At 38.2% G+C, this 23729-nt stretch overlaps 3 protein-coding genes across 4 annotated transcripts in view; 1 reads left to right on the top strand and 2 right to left on the bottom strand.

Annotated features, from left to right (window-relative positions):
- Nucleotides 1-5546, top strand: part of adamts7 (a disintegrin-like and metallopeptidase (reprolysin type) with thrombospondin type 1 motif, 7) — a 77260-nt gene extending 71714 nt beyond the window's left edge. The window contains exon 24 of the mRNA XM_078271998.1: nucleotides 1739-5546. Within this exon, the coding sequence (XP_078128124.1) occupies nucleotides 1739-1884 (146 nt within the window). The 3' untranslated portion in view covers nucleotides 1885-5546. The remainder of the gene's footprint in view (nucleotides 1-1738) is intronic.
- A 109-nt stretch (nucleotides 5547-5655) lies between these two features.
- calml4a (calmodulin-like 4a) lies at nucleotides 5656-11165 on the bottom strand. Its single transcript, XM_078272441.1, has 5 exons — nucleotides 11075-11165; nucleotides 10933-10963; nucleotides 10440-10580; nucleotides 9053-9241; nucleotides 5656-6235 (listed from the first exon to the last, which is right to left on the bottom strand). Exons 1-5 carry the CDS (start codon nucleotides 11075-11077, stop codon nucleotides 6138-6140), a joined length of 462 nt encoding a protein of 153 aa, XP_078128567.1. The 5' UTR covers nucleotides 11078-11165; the 3' UTR covers nucleotides 5656-6137.
- LOC144531866 (ceroid-lipofuscinosis neuronal protein 6-like) lies at nucleotides 11082-23705 on the bottom strand. 2 transcript variants are annotated; one of them, XM_078272330.1, is made up of 8 exons: nucleotides 23528-23705; nucleotides 22094-22202; nucleotides 21867-21965; nucleotides 20043-20231; nucleotides 17928-17983; nucleotides 14925-15047; nucleotides 13509-13794; nucleotides 11082-11167 (listed from the first exon to the last, which is right to left on the bottom strand). In XM_078272330.1, exons 1-7 carry the CDS (start codon nucleotides 23578-23580, stop codon nucleotides 13524-13526), a joined length of 900 nt encoding a protein of 299 aa, XP_078128456.1. In that variant the 5' UTR covers nucleotides 23581-23705; the 3' UTR covers nucleotides 11082-11167; nucleotides 13509-13523. The 2 variants fall into 2 exon arrangements, with proteins under 2 accessions (XP_078128456.1, XP_078128374.1); XM_078272248.1 differs by lacking the exon at nucleotides 11082-11167 and adding an exon at nucleotides 11436-13403.
- Nucleotides 23706-23729: the final 24 nt, after the last annotated feature.

Raw genomic sequence — 23729 nt, 5'->3', positions numbered from 1 at the left:
AATGCTGTGTATTAAGTTGCAGCTGTGGCCTTCGTACCCCATTGATGTCATGGAGTTTCTCTGATCTGGGTGACATTGGAAATTCTGCACTCTGGAGTTTTGAGAATTGCTTTACATAAAATGGTTCAGTAGTGCAGTAGTACAGTGTGCATAAGCCATGTTGGAGGGTGCAACCATGGGTGCAAGCTTGTTGCGGAGCATGGCAATCCAGAGTGCTTCCCCCCAAAATCTCAATGTAGATCCAGGTCTAACCTTTTTTGGTTTAACTCCATTAAACCAAAGTTTTTGGTCCAAAATTCATATTTTTGGATTGAAATTATGATGCATTGTCTTGGTATGATTTCTAATCGTTTTGAGGATACCCTGACTTTGCTTCTAGTGCCACCATGACACTTCACTTTTCCATTTGTCCAACACTTTGGTTCTTGAAAAGATAGTTAGTTAGATTTTCATGAAATATGTGAATGATCATGGGGCTCAGAGGATGAATCCTAATGCTTTTGATGACCCTCAGTCAGTCGGTACACAAGACTGATATCTCAAAGTGATATTGGACGAATGAAGATTTCAATTTAGGTGACAGCTCGTCACATACAGTATAATCTAATATTTAATACCAAGACTGTTGCGTTGAACATTTTCCTAGACACAGAAAAATCTGTAGGTCACTACTACTAGTGTCAGTCTTTTTACGGTCTTTGTTCTATCAGTATTTCTGCTGTATTATAAAACAAAATATTGCAAAAGTGAGAGAAGGATGATGTGCAACAGATATTCTTAACTGCCAAGAAGTGCCAGTACTTCTTAATTTATTTATTGGTTTACCACATCTTAAAAGGTGCATTGCTTTTCTGTCAGATGTGTGAACAAGATAGTCATTTTAAAGTTGATTTAGTCATATCAGAACAATTGTCGAACTTAAAACATGGTTAAAGCTAAGGAAAGCATATTTACAATGGGATCTACTGTAGATGATACTGATTTGTTTTTTGCCCACTTACATAACACTTTTCTTATTAGTATATCTTCTTAAACAGCCATCTGCTCTCCGCAGTCACCCACAGCTTTGGTATTGCTATACCAAGAACATCGGAATCTGAAACAGTGAGTGTCTGATAAAGTGTGATCAGTAACAGCCCACGCTCAAATATCTATCTGGACTGGTTTTTCAATTTCCACCTTCTGCTGTAACTGCTGTGTGCTCTGGTTGACGGATACAAACCTGTGTACACAAACGTACACTTTTGTTGGCAATCATAGTGCAGTAGGTTGCCCTCTGCTCTGACAAAGCAAACGTTTTGATGAGTTGTCTTGTTTTATGGTCCATTGGATGTACTGTATTTGTGGGAAAGCTGAGCCTTTTCAAATGATATTAGACACTGTAAGCTCTTTCTTTGTAATTGTTTCACATGCAGTGTCCTGTTTCAAGGTGTCAGGTTTTATTTTCATCCACTTGTGTTGTCAGTCTTGCACAAAACAGCAATAAAAGAACAGACACTTGTTCTACTAGGAATATTTGTTAATTTGTCACACATCTTTAAGCTCTGATCAGAAGGAAATCCTCTAAACCTGAGCATAAGCAGAATGTGTGGGACTACTCACACCTGTCACTCTTCAACTTAAAGAGCATGTCGTATGATGTTAAGACGCTTACAGACATTGTGCCAGTGAAGTCTGTATCGAACCTCTCTCTTTCTCTTTCTCTCTCTCTCTCTCTCTCTCTCTCTCACCCACACAGGAGCTGTTTGCCTTCGCGATCGGGTAACATTTCGTTTCTGTCAGACTCTCCGCTGGCTCGGACGCTGCCACTTGCCCAACGTACGAGCGCAGTGCTGCAAAACCTGCAGCCAGCGTTCCCGCTCCAGCAGCACGTCTCGCCGCTGAGCCGCAACAAAGTAACCACTCATCAACGGGAACACTGGTGAACTATAAATCATCATTTACAGTCAATAATCTGAGCCCTTTCCTGAGTTCTTCATCACTACAGACTAATTATGAATGAATTAATCCAAAACTCTGCATGTTTGTGCTGGTGCCATTATTATACAGGTCTAAAATGAATTGGAAATATAACAAAGCATTGCCTCTTTCATAGCAAATCAATGAGAATGTAAATATTTGTTTGCACATTTTATATTCTACAGTTTGACCAGAATGACAATTTATGAATCAGGATTTCTTTTTAACAGATGTTGGCCTACATTAGGGCTCTGCTATCAATGTAGCCAGCTTAATAGTGCATTATTACACATGTCGATTTGTAATGTACACATTAACCTTTATGTTTGGTACAATGCTTTCATTTTATTGACAGCAGCAGAAACTAACAGTTAAATTAAAACAGACAGGTATACAATTCACAATGTGGTTTTTACGTATAATGTGGTACAAATGTTATGGCGCAAAAATCTAAGTGGTGCATAAATGCTTCATGTGACATTTAAAGACTGTTTGCTAAGCCCCACCCCCCTAAGTAACCCACCTTAGTTACTGTTGCTACACCTTTTCAATCTCGCAGATTTACCATTAAATGCGGAGTCATTTTTGAAACTATGGGTCCTTGATTTCAGACAGAAGTAAACAAAAGCAGCCTCTCATTTCTAGTACAGTGGCCTTTGGTTTTGCCAACTGTTGCTGGCAAATTTTAGCAGCTGTAGGTAGCCAACTAAGCTAATGTTAGCTCGACGAGTTGTTTAAAAACGTACTCAGCCGACTCGTTTTAAAATGAGAACCCCACTAAGGAGGTCTTAAAAATGCACTTGACGGCTACGTACAAGATATTGTGCTAAAAGACTGAGGCTAAAGCTGCATGTCCCAGACAAAAGGTCAGCATCCTCACAAGCTGATGATTCATGTAAAAAAGAAACAGTTGGCAACTGTTGAGCTAGTTAGCCCTAGTATTATACGTATGATAAAACACAAACAAACATGAGAATAGGCTTTAGGGATGTTGACTAACCGACTAACACTAACCGTGTTTAGCAAACGTAACGCTCAGATAATATCTCAGGTAATGACTTTAGCTGTGAGTAGTCTCGCTTTGCCAGACCTTGCTCCACAGCGCTGCGGAGGAGGGTCTGACTAGTCCACAAAAAACATGCTCTGGTTTATTGGCATTTCTTTAAACCAATCACCATCGTCTTGGGCAGCGCTGCAAAATTGTTTCTGGAAGGAACTTGATTTGGTGGAATGTGTACGTTTAAAAGTTGTTGTAGTCATGCAACAGAAAACTCAGAGTGGACAGATAGTCTAGCTAGCTGTCTGGATTTACCCTGCAGAGATCTGAGGAGCAGTTAACAATAGTCCTCATAAACCCACCGGAGTTTAAAATTCCAACACAAAGAAAGCAGAAGGTAACGGACATCCGGACGAAAAGACATGCATCCAGCGGAATTTCCTGCGGCACCGGAGCAATCCCGTAAATGGAACATCAAGGATATAGACTAAGCTGTGAGTAACCTCACACAATATAGTTAGCTAATGATGTGCTAACTTTCAGCCTTGGCAGTAACGCAGAGTTACTGTATATAGCTTTAGTTATCCCAACATGCTAACATTTGCAGCTTACATTATTTACAAATTTAATTTGTTCCTTACACTCTGTTTTTGATTTGATGAGGATAAAAAGACACCACTCTACAATATTTGACATACTGAGTATCACTCTCACTACAGCACCATTCACATCGCTTCAACGTGTGGAGAGAGATCCAAAGCTTGACAGGCCTGTCTGCAGTGGCTAGTTACTGTTGCTAAGCTGTGATTGGACAATCATTGTTCGGGGGAGGGATTTAGGAAACGGTCATGTTTAATGTCTGTAGCAGCTTGTAAAAAGCATTTTTTTTTTTTTTTTTAAAAAGGGGCTGTACTCGACATTCAGAATAACATAATATAGGAGCAAACAAATATTTTGTCCTGAGCAGAGAATGAAGTCACACTCTCTCTGTGTGTGTTGTAATCCGAGCTTCTCTGTTCTGAGAGCCGGTCTGGCTGCGCATGCAAGTTAATGCATGTGGCCTTGAAAAAAACGTTGCTATTTCACGTATTGGCGAACGGTCTGTCAGAGCTGTGCAAAGGCAATCCCAAACTACTGTTCTTCTCTAGTATTTCGAGCACAGCCCCTTTTAAGTAGTTGTATCAGTTACAGCTGTGTAACTGTAACTGACACAGCTTCACTACACTTTTTAAGTCACGAGTTCAAGTAAAAATGAAATGTGAACAGTGGAGCTGCAGGAAATACTTGGTGCTAGAGGCCACACAGGCTCCAAACATTTTGGGTCAGGTATTGGCCGGCCCAGTGCCTTATCTACTTGAAATATTGTTTTAATTAACCACTTGACTGAAATATAAGTTAAATTCAGCATATCAGAATACATGCTTTTTTTTTATGATTGTGAAATTATTCAAAAAGTAAGGGACTCACTAAGTCAGTGTCATATCACATTAGTTTTAGCACGATGTATTAAGGAATTAGCTTTATACATTTTATACTTTGGCAACTGTGTTTTTTAGTTTAGGAACTAAAGTCTTGATGACACTTCACTCTTTCGTCTTTTGTTGTTAGCACTGACATGTACAGTATGTAGGCTGCAATTCTTCTTCTTTTCAGCAGTAATTATAAAAGCAGCTTATCAATGTAGTCCAGCCCAGGCAGTGCCATCGTATCCTCCTGTATTTCATTTCGTTATGTAAAAAGAAAAGGGCATATCTGTCAAGATAGTCAACAGAAAATCAATAAAAAAAAAAAAAAATGAATATTGTGAAATAGCCTACTGTAAGGATCAGGTGCCTATTTAGAGGTTCTCATTATGTCCTTTGGAATAATTTAATGTAGCCGATTTTTAACACTACTATAGTCTTAGTTGCATGAAAGAACAACACAAAAGAAATGTATTAGATATTAGACACATTTGCAGAATCTAAAAAGTATTGTTTTGTTAGATTATGAACTATTTTTTTATATAGATTTTAAAATTAAAATATTATTCGTTGAAGTCTGCCTCTTGTAACAAAATAAATAAAAATAAGTACATGATAACTTACATGAATTACATTTGCTAAACTGATTAGACAATCGGGAGGGCTGTAACAAAGGGCCAATCATATTTGCAATGGATTCACATTCCATTTATAAACGTATCCCCCATATTGAAACACAGTTGATGTTTGACTGCAGGGATTATGCAAGCCTTTACCTTTTTCTTTTGGTTAATTTAGTTTGTTGGACTGATTGTTTGATCTGTACTTTTTCTGTTTTAAAAGATCCATATTTGTACATTTAATGACTATGTTGGTTTCCAAGCACAAAATCAAGACTCTAGCCAAGTGGCTAATATAGCTACTAAACACATTTTTCAAAACAATCAGTTGGCTAACTACAGTACAATCTCTTAACAAAATCGTACTGTAAACATTTAAATGAACTGTTAAGAGGCAATACAACAAGTACATGTTTTGGAGAAAATGTTATTCATGTATTAATCACTGATGTGTTATTATATATGGATATTTATATACTGTGATTTATACTACGAAATAAAAGTTGTGGGGGGAAAAAAAAGTAATTGTAAGCCGCTTATGTAAATGCAATACAAATGAAAAACAAATGTCAAATGCATGACAATTATGCATGCAGGGCTTGAGACGACAAACAGCTGAAACAGAACGATATGGATGAGGGTTTAAAATACATTTCAAACACAGCTTTTATCACACAAGTGTAGGAAATGAATGCAATGTAATAATGATGTGTGGAAAGTTGACAGTGCCACATGAAGAGAAACTACTTCAAGAAACAAAAGATTTAATATATCGCATGCAGAAATACATACACAAAATGTCAAACTGGACATTACATTTGTTTTGGGTGGAGGGTCAGGCTTGACGAAAAAATTTCTTGCTTTTCAAATGCGATCCCATTAAAGAATAACGTGCAAAATCATATAGTGCTCATTACAATACGGTATAATGACAGAGCTTCACAATGTGCAGTCATAGAGGAAGGCTATGGGAACAGGTTCTGCATTTAATTAAAAAAAAATCAGAGAATAGTCTGCCAACATCATGTAGATTTAATACGGTTTGTGATTTCTGAAGTTCAGTGTATGTAAAGCCAATACCCCATCATGGTTGAAAAATCAATAATCCACAGGTGGCAGCGTCACCATCTGGGTGAACTCTTCGTAGTTGATAGCCCCGTCTGACTTGACATTTGCCTCTTTGAAGAGATCATCCACTAGACAAAGAAGACGGACAAAACAGCTTTGTAAGTGGAATTGATAAGAAAGAGCGCTGCCTGAAAACTCATTTGTCTGCTACCATTATTCGGAACTCCTCAGGGTTGGAAACTTTGCCTGTGGGAGTTTTTGACTGTCTGACAACTCCTTCAAAAGATGTAGAGCTGCCAACAAGCATGCTGAGCCAGACTGTGAGTGGGTTTTGTTATTCCTGTTATTCCTGAGTTATCATCAGCAAAGCTGAAATGTTTCACCTCAATATTGGCGATCTCTAGTCAATATAAAAGCTCCTTAATGTTTCTAATGTAGTGAATTAAATAATGTGTTCACATGAAAAACTTTTTTCCATTCAAGTGATGGTTCGGAGTAATTTCACCCTAGGCTGCTTTGCACCTTGACCTCGAGCCATACAACCCCCCATAAGCTTTTTTCCCTTGTTATAACGTTGGTCAAGTTAGCGTTATCAACTGGTTAGCTTAGTGCAGGCGCTAATGGATCCACGTTTGTATCTCGTAAATTACCCCGCTAATAATGCCCGGAATGATACCAAACTTCTACAGTAGTACAACTAGTTTCTGTACTTATAAAACGAGGCATTAGGAAGTTTGTAACTACACCAGAAGTATGTAGTAGTAGTATGTAAGTACTGCGCGATAGCGCAGTAGCAGCCGAGAAGAGTATCCATCAGGCAACACAGGGGTTAATACAGCACCTTAGTGCTTTTTTGTACAGCATATTGGTCAGCTTAAACTGTGTTTAAATGTGCTCTAGAAATAAACGTTACTTACTTACTTACAAGAGACAGGGTTTAGAGAGCAATTCTCAACAAAGTAAACTGAAGTACATAACCCTTGTGTTGTCCTCCGGGTCACTGGGACCCGAAAGACAACACAAGTTAAATATACTTCTGGTGTAGTTACAAACTTTCTAATGCCTCAGAAACTATTTGTACTAATGTAGAAGTTTGGTATCATTCCGGGCATTATTAGTGGGGTAATTTACGAGATACAAACGTGGATCCTTTAGCGCCTGCACTAAGCTAACCAGTTGATAACGCTAACTTGACCAACGTTATAACAAGGGAAAAAAGCTTATGGGGGGTTGTATGGCTCGAGGTCAATGTGCAAAGCAGCCTAGGGTGAAATTACTCCGAAACCATCACTTTAAGTACATTTTGCTGTTGGTCATTTTGTGCTTTTTGAGAGTCAGCTTAAACCTCCCTTACATTGAAAGTATGATATATCCTATAAATGTATTTCCCATCTCATTTCAATTAATTTTGATTGCAATTCATCACTGCTGGCATCTAGTGGCATCACTATACTATTAATAGTTTGGGTAGCCAACAACTTCGTGAAAGTCTCCCTGCTGTGCTTTACGCGCACAGCACCCATCCAGAGGCAGTACACTGACAGTACCTGACAGTAAACTGCTTTAAAGCCAGAAACCGTATGAATGACAGAGCTTGGGCTTTTAAAATAACAAATGGCTTTAAAATCAACCACAGACACTTAACTGGATATCCGCATCGCTGCAGGAGTCAAACTCTCTGCTTCAAAAACGTTGGACAAAAATGTTGCTTTAGCTCTACATTCATCATTTTACATATGAAATGAAACGTCAATGGTGACATGTCGGAGAAGTACAGAGTCCACTGGGTCCTGAAGTTACAGTGAAATTCAAAAACGTGGGGGGGGGGGGGACTGAGTGAATAAAAACACTAAACAAAGATTGACTGCTGTTCTTGAATTATCATATCACATAAATACATTTCTCCAAATAATAACAATGTGCTTTAACTTTAGTTGTAGAATTACAAATTTAGAGCATATTTACTACAGCCTGGCAGCATTTTTAGTGAGTATTCAAGAGGATACACCTGAAGATACAATCAGCTACACAGCAGAAAAAGAAGAAAGTAATGTTAGTTTTATAGGAAATGGAGGAAATATCCGGAGGAAAGCTGTATTACACAGACAGGTCTTAGGACAGCTATGCATAGGGCAAATTGTAGTGAATTTAAGGAAGCAGCTTGCAATTCCCAGGGAGATACTGAGCTGAAGTCTAAAGCCAGACCTGCTGTAGTCAGTTACAGAGGATTGTTGTCTTTGTGGGGCATACAGTACAGTATGAAAGGAAGATGTAGTAAATGTGAGACATGAAAGGAAAAGACTTTGTCAGATGAGCAGGGGGAGAGTGGGAGAGGCAGGCCAAGCTATAAGCCATTCTTTTAACTGAAATATGTATTTTGATGATTTTTGTCATCTCATGGGTACACACATAAGTTACAGTCTTCACTAATACAAATTCCAGTCCCAACCCCTCTTTACAAATCCCAGTTTTTAGCCCTGGAAGTTTGACATTCACTGCAGTCATAAAGTATCTGTAAAGTAATGTAAAGTAACTGATTTTGAATAAAACAATGACTCTGACATTCAAAGTTTAAGGGTATTTTCGGATGTTCACATTCGTATTGGAGAACAGTGTAGCTCTCTTAGCACTTTGTACTTAGGGAAATGTATAAGAAATGCTACAAAATCAACATGGTTCATTGGTTGTTGGGGTTAATACCTTCAAATTGAACCTCATAGTTTGATTTAAAGTCCAGTGTGTTATAATACAGAGCCAAATAAACTGTCCAAACATTTAAAGACTGCACTCTGTGTTCACAAGTTACTTGTTAACTTGTTAAAGTACTTGTAAAGTAGCCTTTACAAGTGTTTGCTATTGCTCCGTGTAAACATAGCAACTTAGCAGCTTCCTCTAGTCTTTCAATCTTGAGGTTGCTCATCTATCAGAATCAGTGTTCATTTTACCTTCTTTGTTTGTTAGTTTCTCTCCCAACATGGTGAGCTTGGCCCGGAGCTCAGATGCCTGGATGTATCCTTTCTTCTGTTTGTCCGTCATCCTCAAGGCCTCCAGGATTTCCGTCTTGGGGTCTTCCTGTTGCATCTGTCTGTGCATCATCATCAGAAACGTAGAGAAGTCCAGCTCACCTGTCTTTTCTAAAAGTGAATGTAGTACAAGTATTAGGTCTGTGTCAAATTATATTGAAAGATTAAGAACGAGTTGGCAAGTTTGGACAGGCATTATATTTAAATGTGCATTACAATTGACTGTAAGGGTGACTTGGGGATAGAAATATTGGAACTAATGATTGGAAAACAATGTTTTTTCCCTTTTTTAACCATATTTATTTCATGTATCTAGGAATAAAGGGTGTCTTTCTGTATGTTGTACACATTGTGAGCTAAATAGGTGAAACTGTTTTTTCTCAGAATTTGTTTTAATTGATAATTGCCTTATAAAAGCCTTGAACCCAAGATTTTACAATGACCCAATAATGTGTATATAATAATGTATATCATGAAAGAAATAGCCGTTAGAGTTCTCTATAGGCACCTCCTAAAAGTGACCATACTCATAGACATAGAATAAACACAGTTCAAAACAAACTCCACCTTAAAGTTTTAGTGTAAGACTCTGTTTTGACTTCTTTAACCACTGTCCCCCTGATCAAGTGTTCGCAACCTTGACTGGCCCCTCAAACCAGGGCTGTAGTACTCGAGTCCAGTCTTGGACTTGAGTCCGGACTCAAGACGGTTTTTCTATTGTCTCGGACTCACTGGTATTTGGACTTGTATTTGTCTCGGTCTCTGCCACTGGTCTTGCCAAATATGGCTTTTGGTCTCGACCGAGTCCAGGTGTCTTTATTATGTTTATAATAATATTGGAGGGGAAAGTGAAACATTGGCCACCTGATAACCAATCACACAATACTGGTCACTTCTTTTCTACACTACATCTGGATTGAAGCTATATTGTCATTTAGTTGCGCAAATGCTCAGTACTAGTACCTAGCAGCGGTAATAGTAGTGGGTTGGTGTTTGTATCAGTTCTAACACTGCTATTATGAGGTATCACCATATGTCAGTCTGTTTTCTTTAGATAAGATTATATAATATCAAGGGGAATGGCTATACTTACAAATCCTGGGTGACACTGTTTTTGCCTTTAGATCAACAAATAATAACCCAAATGACTGTCTTGATACTGTCATGCATAAGACTTTTTTTTCTGTCCTGGACTCGGTCTTGACTCGGACTCAAACCTTTTTGGACTCGGTCTTGTCTTGGTCTTGGACTTGGTCTTGACTACAGCCCTGCCTCAAACGAATTAGATTAACTGTATGTTGTACTTTACCGATTTTGTGAACTTGTAGATGTCTTTCGATTTCACCAAACGTGGGGCTTGTACCCAGGCAGCGCATAACTGTGATCAGGTCTTTGGCAACAATCTTGCCCTTTTGCTTCTTGTCATACAAGGAGAAGCACTCCTTCAACTCTGCGAGGGAAATAAAAAAAAAAAAGTATTGGATTACATCAGCATAGAACATTTCATTGTATTATTTAGTAAGGGACATTTTTAGCATAGGTTATCCATCATAAAACAGCAGGTTAGATAACAAATACATTGGCATTACTCAACAGGAACTAATAAGACTGAACAAATTCGGCCTTAGTTCCTTATGTGCGCTCTTACATGCAACCTAACATGTATTGTTTATAAAAAAAAAAAGATAAATGTGCAGTACTTATGGACAAGACAGACTGGCAAATAGTACATTACAAACATAAATCCTTTAAATAATGGTTATAGGTGGAAAACAACATGTGGTGCTGCGGAATACTCTTACCATTGATTTGAACTGGTGTGAAGAATTTAGCCTGCAAGGTGACAATAGCAGGGTGTCACTTGGCAGGTAAGTACACACAAAACACTGGTACATTAGAATATACATAAAAAAAGGCTTAATGGAAAGAATGTCTTGCTCTTACCATTTTTGCAGTTGCTTGGTTTCTTTCCAGGAAGAAGAGAGTTCCCCGTGGTCTGCGTCACCTGTCCCTCCACCTCTGTTTAAAGTCCACCACCTGTAAGCCTCTACGTAATTTAATATGGGTTGCTGTGGAAACCAGATACCAGATCCAGTGCTGCATTGTCCTTTCCCTTTCCACCCCACCACTCCCAATAAAAAAAAAGACCAATTATTACCAGTCACCAATACTACAGTGTAACAGAATAAAGTTTGTAACCACATAAATAGTAAGATTTAAATCTTTTTAGCTTGATTTAAAGCACATTCAGGGTCAAAATAGGTGAGTTAAGAGAAACATGAGAGTAATAACCAGCAAGTAAAAGTCCATTTCAACATTTTAATTAAGATAAACATACGTAAAATCAAACAAGTGAGGAACCAGTAACTGAACAGTAGTAGTTTTACCAGCAACAAATTGATCTTAAACAAAGGAGCAATGCTGTATAAAACAGTAACAATTACACATTTTCATTTAGAACAATAACTCGATATATAAAAAAACAAATCAGCAAAGTAACAAAAACAAAAGTTTTCATTTGTATCTTAAAAGTAACCTGCTCATGTTTTCTTGACCTTTTGAATAATGTAAAATCATCTGTACAATAGACATCTTTTCATTGTGAACACTGTAATGTTGTACATTCCTTACACACATGTCAAAAACAATGCAATGAAGAACAGTATGTTGTCATTGAGTGCATGTTGGCAGTCAGGCTGGGTTCTAATAGTACTAGGACCACATATGGAATGTACAGCTCTCACTGCATCTAATTTAATGACAAACATTTCACCTAAACATGTCAAAGTCTGAAACATTTAATACCTGAAAGAATGTATATTTTCTTTTATAAAAGTTATAGCTTTAACTTAGCTCTTCTATTTAGTATTCTGCTATTGAATCTTGGTTTTTTTTAGACACTTGCCTTTCTGACTAACCAACAGACCCTGTTGTTTACAGACTAGCAGTAATACTGCAGTCTTGTCACCATCAGACGTGGGTACATTTTTTTTAACATTCTCTTTTATTATTTTTTTTTGGGGTATCTAAATTGTTGTTTTTACTACTCTCAAGCTGTTGTTCTTCAGATGTTCTTCAAACCCTCTTCTATATCTTTTAATTGAAGTTTGTGCTTGTGTCGCTTGACAAGTAGTTTGTTACTTAAATTTATTTATTCATATTTTTTTCTTCTTCTTTTCTTTCTTGAAAACCAGAGCGGAGCACTTGTAACTGGCAGTACATGTATTGAACAACCTGACACTTCTTTCTTCTGAGTTGTTTAAGATCAACTTCACAGTATTGAGTCATCAATTGACTGAATTCTTAGATGAGCTTAAGCAAGGTAAAACTTTCTTTCAAATCTTTCAGTGAATGTACCGTACTTATATTCACCTTGAGTTTGTTCATAAAAGGTCAACTTTGTCATTCACTTGGCTGGTTAAGAGACAGTTGGTGTAACTGATTGTCTGAGTGTTAAATGTAATGGAAAAAAACGCCATATATATCTATATTTGACGTTCCACTTCAGTTGCTGACGGAAATTCTGCCTGATTTTACTCATTTAGCCCAGATATCCGTTGCTTTCTTTTGTGTTGGCATTTTAAACTGTTCGATTTATGAGGACTGTGGTTAACTGCTCCTCAGATCTCTGCAGGGTAAATCCAGACAGCTAGCTAGACTATCTGTCCAATCTGAGTTTTCTGTTGGACGACTAAAACAACTTTTAAATGTCCACATGTTCCACCAAAACAAGTTCCTTCCAAAGCCTACTTTGCAGCGGCACCGCAGCTTTTCCCGGTGCCTAGCACCGCCCAAGACGATTGTGATTGTTTTGAAAGAAATGCCAATAAACCAGAGCACGTTTTCCTCCCATCCCAGAATGCTGTGTGGAGTAGCCAGACCCTAATCCGCAGCGCCGCGGTGGAGGAAGGTCTGGCAAAGCGAGACTATCTGAGTGTAGATTACTTTGTGGTAATTTTATCAAAGGTATAGTAAGCGATGTTAATCCAATACACTTTTTGTCAAATTCGGTGAATATGTTCACCTAGCTCTCTATTTTCCCTGTGCACTAAACAAAAAGGGGGACCCCACTTTTGCTTTTTGCGGGGTAATCCCTGTCCTGGTTTTATCTGATTGCATGTGCAAATACTGTATCAATATAGAAATAGATTAGGAGACAAATCCCCTTATGAATACATATGGCTGAAGCCAACAGTGAGGTCGGTGCACATCAACAACCTTCATCGATTGCCGTTGTTGTCCGAGTGCAGCCACTACCTCTGTCTCAGCAAATCTGATGAAGAAAAACAGAAAATGCATTTTCCAGTCAGTTCATACAAACTGAAGTGGCTTCTGATTCAAAAAAAAAAAAATCTTCAAAACACAGAGGTATACAGACCTGGACAGATGTAATTCAGTGGTTCTTCTTGATATGTAAGGTGTAGTAGGACCAGGGTTCTGGCACATAAATGAGTCCGGGGTACTTGGTGCGTAGCACTGGGTCGTTCCACAGATAGACCACCCACAGTGCCACCAGGAGCACAGTAACACTGAAACTACAGAACAGGAACAGGCCATTGCTGTCTGGGCTGAGGCCTTTACGCTGTTGATCTATCACCATGACAACCATGGCAAGGAAGGTGAGGAGGAAAAGTTCAGTGATTTGTCCTTCAGTGACCAAGTACCTGGATAAAATGAAGCAAGACATCTCATGAATTCAGAGAGAAATGCTAACTTTAAATTGCAATTGAAACTGTTGCAATAAACACACAATGCTGCCGCTTATTGTTTTAGAAAACAGCTGTTGTACACTGAAAATGTCCACTTCACTTATTACATTAGCAGTTCAATTTCAATTTGAAAAAGGTTTTTTAAGGAGAGCAGCGTCGATTAGAATTTCTGCACTGAGTGAAGATGGAAATAACAGCGCTTGTTTCCATCCCTACAAAAGAAGCCACATGGTGGTATTCATTTTGTTGCATATAAGCTAGTTTCCAAAAAACACTAAAATTGTTCCAGTCAGTAAACATGGCAAAATTGGTTTTATGAAACTTTCTTTTTTGTCATTTTGTAAAGGCACCTTTTGTGAACAACGTATTTGTGAACATTACACATGCTCTGTCTAAATTCCCCATATTTATTGTATTTTTTTCATGCCAAAGATATCCTGAATTTACTCTTTTCTTCATCCCACTGGTGAAGTGTGTGTTGCTACTGTTGCTTGGAGGACAGAGTATGAATGGAGGTCAAGATGCACCTTACCTCCATTAACTAGCTTTGATTAAGAAACTAAAATGAAATCCTTACAAAGAGTATAAAGCATTTCTTAGGTCAGGGTCAAGGTTTGCTGTTAATAGAGATGTTCCGATACCAGTATCGCCATCGGCTCCGATACTGCCTAAAACGCTGGTATCGGTATCGGGAAGTACTGGAGTTTATGCACCGATCCGATACCACGTAATAAAGCCCTAAAGAAAAAATACATTAAAGTAGTTTATTTATGTTCTTTTTCCGTTATAACTGACTGTCAAACTGGATAATAAAAGAACGTTCTGTGGCATTCATGTTTCACAAAGAGTTTAACCTGAGCCAGACCGACAACAAAGACAGAAATCATATCACATCCATACAGGGATAGTAGTACAGTTCTTAAAACATAATAAAATATATGACACACTGGTATCGGATCGGTACTCGGTATCGGCCGATACGCAAGTTCAGGTATCAGAATCGGACCATCTCTAGCTGTTAAGAAATGTTTTATTCATGGCCAACATGCACAGAAGGTTTTCAAATACGGAAGAGGGCGACTGACCAATAATAGACTGCGCTGGGTCCCAGCAACAGCCAACCAGAGATGGGAATCTTGTTCTGTTCTTTGGCCTTGGTGAAGCAGCCGGTGAAATAGATGTACAGAATGATGAAGAAAGGAATATACCTAGAATCCAAGAAACAAAAGCAGAAACTGTACAGTGGACTGATCACAATTAGATTTACGTTTTTTTTTGTAAGGATGATGCAAACCTGGCTAGGCAACAGCTGAGCCAAAACATTTAACAAACGCTCAGGGCTACTGAGAAAAAGAACATTTCCTTTTCAAAGACAACTTAAAGAGGCGCTATGCAGTTTTGGCCATTTCTTCGCTGTTTTCTGGCTTTTTGTTCGCAGGTAACTTCATCGCTAATGAAAATTGAACATTTGGAAGAATAATTAATAAATATCTTACCATGGCCTTAGAAAATTGACTTTCAGGTTTCAGTTCAAATCCTCATATCAGGACACGTCAAGCACAGTTTCACTAAACTTCTGTTTAAAATCAGTATATCAAACTGGAAGAGTACTTAAACCGACCTTTATTACAAGTTGTATTGTAAAACAAAATAGACCAACTAGAGCTAAAATGATTAGTCAATTAATCAGTCTAGACTATTTTGATAATCAAATTATTGTTTCGGTCATTTTTCAAGTAAAAATTGTCAAACCCTGTCAAATGGCATTTGAAGATGTCACCTTCGGCCCTGCGAGGTTGTAATGGGCTTTTATTTAAACTATTATTTGACATGTCAAAGACTAAACGGTTAATCAATTAATTAATTAATTAATTAAATGAAAAACAAACATTATTGGCAGATTAATCAATCTTAATTAAATGAAAATGACAAATTAAACAGACTATCATTTAATTATATCTTTGGTAGGTGGATGTGGTATAAGAACAATAATACTGATAATGAAAATAATGCACTCTTCAGAGACTAGCCACAGCTGCAGAAACTGCAGATCACTCTGGTGCTGAAAACACTGCAACATGAGAGATGGTTTCATTTTCCATTATGTTCTCCATTAACTGTGTTATTCATGGAAATTTGTTAAACTAATTCTGTCAGTAAACCAATCAACCCAGCGAATGAAAGGTGACTCAAACTTAGCCCTGGCGGGGCTGAAGCCTGATGCACACAGCATTGCTTAATTTATACCAGTATCCTTTAGAACACCTTCCTAGATCTTTTAGAACAGGTCTGATTACTATAAAATACCAATACCTATCTTGGTCACAATTCAAAAAACACATTCAAAGGGATCCTTATCAATTTATGTGTTCATATATATATATATATATATATATATAAAAAGAATATCGGGGGAGCGCTCCCAGGTTCACATTCGACCGGGGGCCTTTGTTGTAGGGGTGGGAAAAATAATCGATTCTTAGATGCATCGCAATTCTCTCTAGAAAGATTCGATGCTTGATTCAGATAAGTTAATAATCGAAAAAATTAACGTCTCCAGACAAGTACAAATCAGAAAACAGAGTGACTGAAAGAGGATGGGATAAGGGACAACAACTTAGAGTTTAGGGAAGAGTGCAGAAAAAAAACAACACACAAATGGCCAAAAGGGAGAAAAAAAATTAAGTTTTGTATATATACACACCTGATCTAATAAGACGTACATAAAATAATTAGGCAAAACACATATAGGCTGTTCATCTACTTCATCACATTACATCCGACCACCTCATGTTTCATGTTCTAAGAAGCCAATCCTCCACCTTTAAACATGACTGAGCCTCTGACATGGAAGACTACTGGGAGAGAAGGTGAACTTCACAAGCACGTTTAAGGCTTAATCATGGAGTGACTACAAAACATGTCATTAAAACTTGAGTGTGACAAATGTCACAATCTAAGCTTTGTCTACCTGCTTTGTCTAGGAAGTGATTAGCAAACTCTGAGTAGCAAACTCAGATGTATATGTATATTTTTTTTAAATCACGCATGGAAATGTACACAAAACAATTGTTGCATCGAGATGCATCGATAATCGGTTTAGAATCGAAACGTTGGCCTCTGAATCAAATCGAATCGTGAGGTGCCAAGAGATTCCCACCCCTACTTTGTTGCATGTCGTTCCTCATCTCTTTCACTCCCTTCATTTCCTATTATTGCTCAACTGTCGCCAACCAATAAAGGCAATTAAGGCCTTAGTAAAATGTGCAATTCTAATTCAAAAGATTATTTTGGGAGCATTTTTGCCTTTGTTGAATAGTTGATAGTTGAGACAGAGGAAACGAAGGCATATGACATGCAACAAAGGTCCCTGCACATTAAACCGGAAACATTGTGGTTACGTTTAAACACTCCCTTTAAACAACCACTTCCTAGTGCTCTTTTAATTGATTTCATCAGAATTAAATTTGAAGCGGTACCTCAACGCACCGTATCATCTTAGATTTCTGAGAGCACCAATGTGTGAGGGGATAAAAGGAAAACCATTGGATCTTGTTCACACAACACACTTAACATAGCAGTACCATCCAATGCAAACTGAAATTCTTTAAGTGCTAGACTGAAAACAATGCCACGGTGTTATCAGCTGACTGAGCCATAAAACTTAAGGGCCGTGCAAGTAAAAGAGAGGGAGATCTACCGCTTCCTCTTACTGCTCATACTGAAACCCCATTTCATCAAATCTTTCAAATTGTTCTTTTTCCAATTTAAATCCAGTTTTTTTTAGATAACATTTCTCAGATTCTGCCCCTCTTTCCCTGCATGTTGTGGGATTCATTTTCCAGTCTGCAGTACTCTCAGCTCCACATAGCCAGTGTAAACTGTCACTACGGCCTGCTCAATCTGCTCATCCTAAAATGTGATTTGTATTTATGGATGGAAAATAGCCAGACTTCCAGCACACTGATAGCTGGCTGCAGATCGTATGGTCTCCGCTGTGTTCAAATTCTTCATTATTCTGCAACATTCCTGTCATTTCCCAGCACAACATATATACAACACTTTTAATCATAAAGATAAAGACATACCACATTAGGTGTCCCAGTTGTTCATCATAATAATACAGCAGCTCAAAGGAGTCAATCTGTAAAGGAAGGACAAAAAGAAATGAAATGTTACTAGAAACTCATTAACAGGTATGTTTTAATGGAACAATATACTGTATGTTATGCTGCGTTTGTGGGAAAAGGACTGTGGTCCTCCCCACTACCTTATGCAACAGTGTCCCCTACTGTTCTGGTACCATTTACACTTTATTATGGCTATTAAGTAGAAATCACATCTACAGACAGGTGGAAAAATCCAAATAAATAGGCACAGAAACATAACAAATGCAGATGCTTCCATACAGGACATGAAGGGGTCCTGTATTGTTTAAGTATGAATATGATGTGAATCATCTAATACTGCCTTCACAGTCAACCTATCTCAACCCAGTTAAACAGTTGAGCACCTTGTTAGACAGCGCCCTTCACAACAAACATCACCCTTCTACAGTTAACAGCACATCCGTTTCACCCAGGTAGAATGCATCCATCTACTCCTACAATATTGGTCCATCTCAACTCAAGAATAATTTCTTTGTCATCATGTATTTTTGTTTTGTTTTGTCTGGTTGTTTTTGTCATTGTATATGTTACCATTATGTGTACCTTTTAATGTATCGTGAATGACTGCTATATGACTGCTGGCTGTCTCTATGTTACCTGCCTAGGGACTGCAGATGAAAAGTAGTTATTTTGACTAATTCTGGCATAGTGTTGGCGCATGGTCCCTATCAAATAAACCAATAAAAAAAAAACATGCTCCTGTTTATATAGGGTTTTATTTTAAAAGTATTCATTTATAAACAAAAATATGTGTCAAGTCTGTACAGTATTTGTCATTGTAAAAAGCTATGTGTGTGATAATATAAACACTTGTATTGCTTCCCCTGAGGTAAATCCTCAATAAATGGTAAATGTGCTAATCAATTCATTCCATCACTTTACATTTGAATCAATGGCCCTCAGGACCTCTTCATGCCGTTTTATTATTTAATACACAAAATACAAAGTCTGAATAATACTCACCTTGGACTAAAATAAGTCTACACACATCAGTTTTCACAGTAGGACCCATGTACACACAAAAACTCTCACTGCAGTACCTGTACTCTCGCTGAGCTGCCAGTCAAAATGCTCCGAACAGAAACAAAACAATGAAAATGTCTTCCAACTTCAGCATAACTTGTCCCTAAACAGGTTTCTTATACAACACTCACTTTTAATACACTTAAAATAAATGTCTTGGTCCAAATGTATTGGAGTAGGGAATCCGATTCTTGAAAAAACTACTTGTAAATGTTGGCTTTAGAGTAATCATTGCAGTACATCTAAATATGTTTTATAATTTCTGTGTTTAACCTGATTACTCACATTAACCAGAGTGACTATTGGCTGTTCCACTGGCAAGGAGGCAGTAGAGAGAGATACAACAAGACATCAACCTTCAGAGCTTTGAGTCAAATCACACCAGTGCCATTCTTAACATGAAACAAACATACATTAGTTAACCTATATACTGTTATAGTCATGCCTCCTTCTATCCTGCCCCGCTGTCATACAATAAACATATACTATATTGTTGACAACCACACTATTTCAAAAGTATGATGCTCCGCGTTTAGTACGGAAATCAGGATGACAACAAAAAAAAGTTTGATAGCAATGACAGAGCAGAGAGAAAAATAGACTACACACTCCTACACAGAGATACATTCTGCTGGATCAAACAAGTGTAACACTACTGATGTTTTGAGTGTCTTGTTGTCAGTTTGTGTCCTAGTCAGACAAGAAAAGCGCTTATTCTCTATTTATTTTAAGTAACTGAACTGTCTCTGGAGAGTCACGGCAAGCAACACAAACAGGTTGTTTTAGTTTGACATTATGACAGGTGATAATAAACAAAATGGATTGATAGATTCTATAAAACTTGTAAAGTGACCTGTAGTTTTATCACCCACTAGCCAGACATAGCCAGCAGAAGAAAAAAAATATGTAAAAGGAAATCTGACATTGTTCTCATGGTATTCCAGTATTACCAGTACACCCATCATGTTATAGAACTTTAACTTACTCTACTTAAACAAAATAGATACTCACCAGTGAGGCAGGTTTGAGGTCTTTGATGATGGGGTTCTCTCTGACTGACAGGTGGAGCTGGTAGCCACTCAGGAGGAGGCGATGGTTAATGGAGTCGCCCACTAGGTGGATGCTGGCTCCCATGACAAACGTGATGATGCAGAGGTAGACTGCTGAGCGAGACAGCGCCCTGGGACTGCGCTCAATCAGCTGAATGGAGCAGCAACACACATATTCTGTATGACACCAACTTTATCCTAAAACAAATAATCCATTACTTGCTTTTTCATGATTTTGGTTACATCTTTAGGAATTAGTCTCAACTGCAAGGACATAATACATAGCAAGTAGCATGTTTGGGTTTAATAACATACATCCCTTAACAAAAGCAGGTAACTTGCTTTATTTCAGTTTTCTGCTCGTTCCTCTATGCTCTGCAGCTCTTGTCAGTGGTGTGATGTGGCAGACATTAGGGAATCACTCCTCAGGTCTTTGTGGTTGTGTGCAAGAACCTCACCAATGTGCCTTGAAAAGCAGGTATGTCACCCTAACCCTTATTACTTGTGTCAAGATGCTCAAAATCTTTACTGAGGCGATTTTAGTTCCTGATGAGAACTGAGGCAGACCAAAAGGGGCCTGGGCCACCTTGACCAGTACCAGTACTAGTAGGCTTTACTCTTCACTTCACATGTTATGTAGGCTTCATTCACAGCTTACAAAACATTAACATGTTGGATAACCAGCTAGCTTAACCCTGGGTTCGTCCAGAAAGCTACATAATGATTATATTCACATGGAAGAGACAGTGTTTGCAACACTGACAGAACAAGAGACTAAATTGTTGAGCGTCGTGGGGAACATAGTTCACTGCAGAATCAAGAAGTAATATTTCAGCAAAATAGAACAATATACGTAAACACAACATCATTTTGATTTATATGGGTAATAGAGAATGATACAATCCTAAAAGTGCTATAGGCTAGGTTTGGAAATTAATCACAATCATTAATCTAATCAGAATCTACAACAAATGAAGTGATCTAGAATGGGACTGAGAAGGAAATGTATTTATTACTGAGATTTGGTTCTTTTGCGTTTCAAAATGAACATTAAAACTAAAAGTAAGCGACATAACACCACATATTAGCCTGATGTAACTGTATATAAAAAGGCTTGAATAGAGGAAAGGTTGTTTAAAACTAATAAGGTCTGTGTGCCCAAAGTGTTGCATGTTATACAAAGGCTTCAGCAGGCTAAAAGTGTAGGCTAAGTAAAATAGGTCTTATTCACAGCCATGTCAGTTTTCCCTGCAGTGATGAAATACGAGTGTTAAGGTACCCCATAGTGAGCCAATCACACTCCATTTAGAAATGTAAGACGTTCAGCATAATTAATATTCAACTGAAAATGTCATTCATGATTGGCATTTTTGAACTAGCTTCCTGCTGAATGTGGGAAGCAACTGGTGGTGCTCCAAATACTTTCTATATTGCTCATGAATATTATGGAGAGAAAAGTCATTCTACAGTTATAAAAAAATCTTTTTGGGCTCTTTGTCAAGACAAGCAGCATTTTTGTCTGTTGATTGGTTAGTAGGTGGGCTGTTTACATGTTTTGTTCTGGTGGTTACCATGGTGAGCCTGCTTTCAAAATGGAAACACCATTTTATCAGACAAGTAAGTGTTCAATCACGTTATGGCTTAATCAGACGGATATAGAGAAGAAAAGTAAAACAAGTTAAAATTGACATTTTTTGGGATATACTGTAATAATGGGGTATACTTAATATTATTTGCATTAGTCTCTTTCACAATCACCGAAGTACTTTGTCGTGTCAACACTTACCTTGAGCATTAGGAATGGTGTTATGACATTGTAGGCCATGTGGAAATAGTCTCCAGCACTGGGCTTGTTCAGGGGAAACCAATCCAGAGGAAGGATAATCTAATATGTGTGATACCGAGAAAGTATTTGGTGTTCATTTCTTTATGAGATGTGGTGCAACCATCCATTTTATCATTGTTTGCACTATTAAAACGGCATGAGGGAAATTAACCGTGCATCTTTCTTACCATGACAATAGGCCTTCCAAAGTCCAGTATCCAGTTCTGCAGAGTCAGGCAGAACCACAGGTCAAAGTGAAAGTACTGTGGCACATGTTCCTTCAAACCACCAAGAGTGCTGTCAACATAGATTTAAAGTGACTGTAAGTCGCTGTAATAAAGCAACATTACAAAAGCAAAGGACACAGAGGTTGCGCATTTAATAGACATGTTGGGAATACTGTAGTAAAGTAACGTTTACTATGGTGTTAACTAATGCAGTAAATTCAGGTTTCAAACACATGGTTGCCTTTGCTGCTTTTTACTGATTAGTCCACATCAGTCCCCATCCTTCCTTAAAGGTAACAGGGCATTTTGCTTAGCAATGGTCCGGTGTATATTCAAATATGGTATGTACATAGCTAATGAAAAATAAAATAAAAAACATACAGACAAAATATGTGCATTTTTTTTTTCCTGCACTCTGAAATCACAGTCGGATGATGTTTGTACTAGCGGCTGTGGATTTGTTGACCTATTCAACTTGAAGTGCGTTTTGTGCAGCTGTGCTATTTCCTGTTGACCGCTGAACACACTCACTATGTTCAGCATATGTCCTGGGACTACAAGATGAGTGCAGCTGAATTGGCTTTGGGTCCTTATTCAGCCCCGCCTGTCAGCTCACGCAAAAGCAACAGAACAGCAACCAGGAAAATAGATAAGGATTACTAATGGAGTTGTCAACCTCCATGTCTGCCAGGGAAACCCTCACTCCTGTCAACCAAATATCCAGACAGCATTTAACAGAAACATGGGTCATGAAATTGAGTAGCTGTTTTGTGATTTAGTAGACCTTAATAGAATTACTAATTTGACAGTAAGCTTCTATACATATTGTTGTGCGTGTTGGGTTGTGTGTCCTGTGGGCCTAATAACTATTTTTGGAATTGTGTTTCGCTTACTGCATACCCATACCCAAAAGACCCTTCATTTCCAACCCAGGAAGAGACTGCAGCTATTTACAGCTCTCATTGACCCACAACTCAAAAGGCACCAGCATAACTTTCCCACTTAATTGTCAAAACAATAAAAATGCAGTGAGGTGCCTTTCAACATCAGCTGCAAGAGAGGCATCCAGCTCATGGATGTGTTATATGACCGAGCCAGCAGCATTGCTGGTTCAGCGTTGTGACAGTAGGACCAGCAGCGAAAAAAGGCAAAAGACTGATTGCAGACAAGAGGGAGGTAACCATCACCTCAAGCAGTCCCTGTTTAATAACCACAAACAGCTATACGACTTGACAACAACTAACGTTAACATACCGTGAACATTAGCCTAGCTAGAAGTTAAGACTTCAAGTTGCTGTAGTTTCTAAAACGGCTCTGCTTTCGCTGACAACAAACGGCTAAAAGGTCAGGTCAACAATTGCGTTATTATTTGTAATGTTAGCTAAGCGTACACACCTAGTTTGGTTTGTGTGTAAATCGTTGCCTCGACGTTTTCGTACAGACTGCATGTTCGGTTCCGTTTTAGCTATCGTGTTTCAAGCTAACGGTACTCCCGGAAAGTTAACGGTATAAAACTACAGTAAACATCGGGTTCTGTTTCAACATCAGCATATCTTCCTAGTTGCCGCTTTATCCCGCCCTCCGCCTCATCCACCAA

The sequence above is a fragment of the Sander vitreus genome, chromosome 1 (genome assembly GCF_031162955.1).
Source record: "Sander vitreus isolate 19-12246 chromosome 1, sanVit1, whole genome shotgun sequence".
NCBI classification, from domain to species: Eukaryota; Metazoa; Chordata; class Actinopteri; order Perciformes; family Percidae; genus Sander; species Sander vitreus.
This window is presented reverse-complemented; position numbering and strand designations above follow the sequence as displayed.